This window comes from Sinocyclocheilus grahami, unplaced genomic scaffold, assembly GCF_001515645.1.
Source record: "Sinocyclocheilus grahami isolate Dianchi unplaced genomic scaffold, SAMN03320097.WGS_v1.1 scaffold3861.1, whole genome shotgun sequence".
In the NCBI taxonomy this organism is placed as follows: Eukaryota; Metazoa; Chordata; class Actinopteri; order Cypriniformes; family Cyprinidae; genus Sinocyclocheilus; species Sinocyclocheilus grahami.
In genome coordinates this window covers 1-3,091 of record NW_015508905.1, presented here as the reverse complement: position 1 = coordinate 3,091, position 3,091 = coordinate 1, and the positions used below count along the sequence as shown (strand labels likewise).

At 35.2% G+C, this 3,091-nt stretch overlaps 1 protein-coding gene across 1 annotated transcript; it reads right to left on the bottom strand.

Annotated features, from left to right (window-relative positions):
• Positions 1 to 677: 677 nt before the first annotated feature.
• On the bottom strand, positions 678 to 3,088 carry LOC107576520 (gamma-aminobutyric acid receptor subunit pi-like; the record flags this gene model as incomplete). Its single annotated transcript, XM_016262685.1, has 4 exons — positions 678 to 1,427; positions 1,511 to 1,704; positions 1,811 to 1,963; positions 2,983 to 3,088. Coding segments are annotated over 4 exons (771 nt in total), but the record flags the coding sequence as incomplete, so codon positions are not given.
• Positions 3,089 to 3,091: the final 3 nt, after the last annotated feature.

Below are 3,091 nucleotides of genomic sequence, written 5' to 3'. Positions count from 1 at the left end.
TAAAAGCATCAAGAACTCAGACCAAACTTACTAAACAAACCGAAATGTTTTTTTTTAGAAATATTTTTTAAAATAAATGATAAACACTTAAATACTATTAAATAGCAGTGCTTGTTATGTGTTTTAAGTATAATCAAACCCTTAACACAATGAACTAAATTAATTATTTAATGAATTCATTAATTTATGTAATTAATTTAATTAAGTGTTTTCATTAGAGCTGTCTATAAAAAGCAGCAGGCAAGAGTAGTGTTATCAGTCAGGAGAAGGGGGTGAATTTAATTCTATCGTAAGATCATTTTGTTATTTTTAAGGTATGATGTGATTTGTAGGTTGAAAGTACTGAATGTTTTTACACATTTTTTAAACTATATAGCCATCTGTGTTAAAGGGAAGTTATCCTTTGTTTAACCCACAACATCTGGCCCTGAATTCTTAATTTTTTTATAGTAAAATTTCGTGGGATTTGATGTCACATGATTAACTGGGCAACCAGAAGTGGTTCATCATGGGTTCACTTTGAGATCAACACCCCCTAGTGGTGAACCATCGGAGTTCCGAAATTAATTTATTGGGCACCTAGAAATATTGCATAATCTTAAACATTTCTCAAATTTTTTTTACAATTTTTTTTATGTATTTACAGGTTTGAATTACACCCCTGACTCAGACTTGCGTACCGCACTGTACATAATGACATGCATACACTGACCATTATTGGTTTTACTTAGTGCCATTTATTATGGTCAGTGCTTATGGATTTTACATCAGCCTTACAGCGCATTACGTTTAACTAGCAAAACAAAGCAAGAAGAAAAAACAAGTAAAGCTTTGAACCCTTAAATAGGCTAAATCAAAGAGTGGACTCGTAGAACAGCATCCTTTTTTGTGTCCTGCTACAGATGAGTCTGTATGGTGATTTATGTGTGTCCATGTGATCTTCACTTTCATTGTTGTGTAGAAATAGGCCTACTTTCTTCAGTGCAACAATGAACCAAGTCCAGGTCCTTGTTATAGGCCACTATTTAACTGTAATTGATAGGGAGTCAACACTTTTCACTTTTACAGTCATTTGTGCAATACTTTGTTCATTAAGAGTGGTTTATCCATTAGAATAAAAGGTAGTAGAACCAGTAGAAAATATTGACAAGGAGAAATACCATGGGGAAAAATACACGTGCATGTCTGTCGATGTTGTTAGGATTCTCGACACTCATCATGGATGCTGCTCGGCGAGACATTTGCTTTACGGAGGACAAACCGCACCCCTTCTCTTTCTTCTTGTCTGTGGCCTCATTCCCTTCGCATGTCACAGATTGTTCAGGCGTCTCCTGCTGAGTGGATTCTTCAGTCTGCATCTTTTTGGGTGACGTTGAATTTGCCAAGTGAGTCATACCATTTGACTCCTCAAATTCTTTGAGCAGTTCCTGTGAAAATTTCATGTAAAAATGTTAAAATACAACAGGTTGTAAAAATGTGTCATTTTAGCCTCTATCCAGAGGTTTCTCACCCTTTGCACATCTACAATGGTTTGGTGCTGCATGGTGCAGAAATGAGCACAGGCATATTCCAGCAGAGCACCAAAGATGAAGGTGAAACAGATGCCGAGATAGACGTCGATAGCCTTAATGAAGCAGTTGGCATTGGGAAGCGAGGTCCTGGCACCCATCATTAGTGTGGTCATGGTAAGAACGGTGGTCACCCCTGTCAAATAAATGGATTTGATAGAGAATATTTAGTTTTTCTATAATCCAGAAATCTTTTGTAGCAAATGTTTTTTTTAGAGTAATAAGCTCTTGGAATCACTGACCGATGCAGGTACGAGCTGGAACGGAGGATTGACTGATCCAAAAAGACACCCATGACAGAACCACCAGCAGTGTTGAGGGCACATATGTCTCCAGAATGAAGAACAGCACATTTCTACGTAAAGAGAAGTGCAGCACTAGCTTCGGGTAAAAACCTGCAACAGATCCAGAATATTGCAGGTTATTCACTGTAAAAAAGAAAAAAAATGTGTGCAATTTTCACAAAAAGTACTAAAAATGCTACATTAAAAATAGTTCATTGATTAACTGTAAGATATTTTATCATATACAATGGAAATGGTTGTAAATGGTTTAATATTGCATTATATATAAAATAAAAAAAATTTTCCAAGTAAAAACCATATATATATATATATATATATATATATATATCTGTGTGTGAGTGTGTGAAAAAAAATATAAAAATACATTCCCAGAAGTCCCTGCGGTTGCTTTCTGTTTTAATACCTGTATTATCGTGGTTTTCGGTACATTATAATGTAAAATGCTAATATTGGTAGTTGTAGTATCACTTAAAAATGTGTGATTATGAGATAAAATATACAGGCACCAACATGCCATCCTGTAATAGCTGATAGATTGTCAGTGTATTATTTATGGTGCTTTTTTTAACTGTAAATTTAACTGATTTAAAAAAAAAATTTTAGACAGCAGTTTCTAGCAGCACTAGCAGCACTAGCAACACCAAAGTTTTATTACTAGGAAATACATGTAATGATTAAATGTACAATGGGACCAAAAAGTAGTATGAATTGTAGTCCATTAAAAAAATTAATAAACAGATGATCAAACCAAGTGGCATCTGCAGACAAATATGCTATGCAATTGTTTGGATTATCATTCTAAACCTAAAACCTCTTTTTGTGGAATAGTTATGCTTGTGGTGCTTGTGCTATTTTCTTTGAAATGCCACTTGGATGATCTTTTGTTATCAAACGGAGTGACATTCATACATCTTTAAGTCTGGCTTAAGTGTCCAAATTCTTTTTTAGGATTTTGTAAACCATGATTGCGGTGTAAGCCGCTTAGAAGGACGGCGTCTGCCAAATGCGTAAATATAAATGTAGAATGTGACTGAAAGACTGACTGGTACTTTTTAGTAAAATAAACAAAAAGTGGCCAAGATATTCACAATAAAATTAGATGTTTTTACCTGTTTCATACGCAGCTTCAGATACGGTTGTGTAGTAGCTCTCCACACTGTACTGGGCCAGACCCAGTGTATCTAACCCCTTCACTGAGTCATTCCCTCGGGTCCAGTA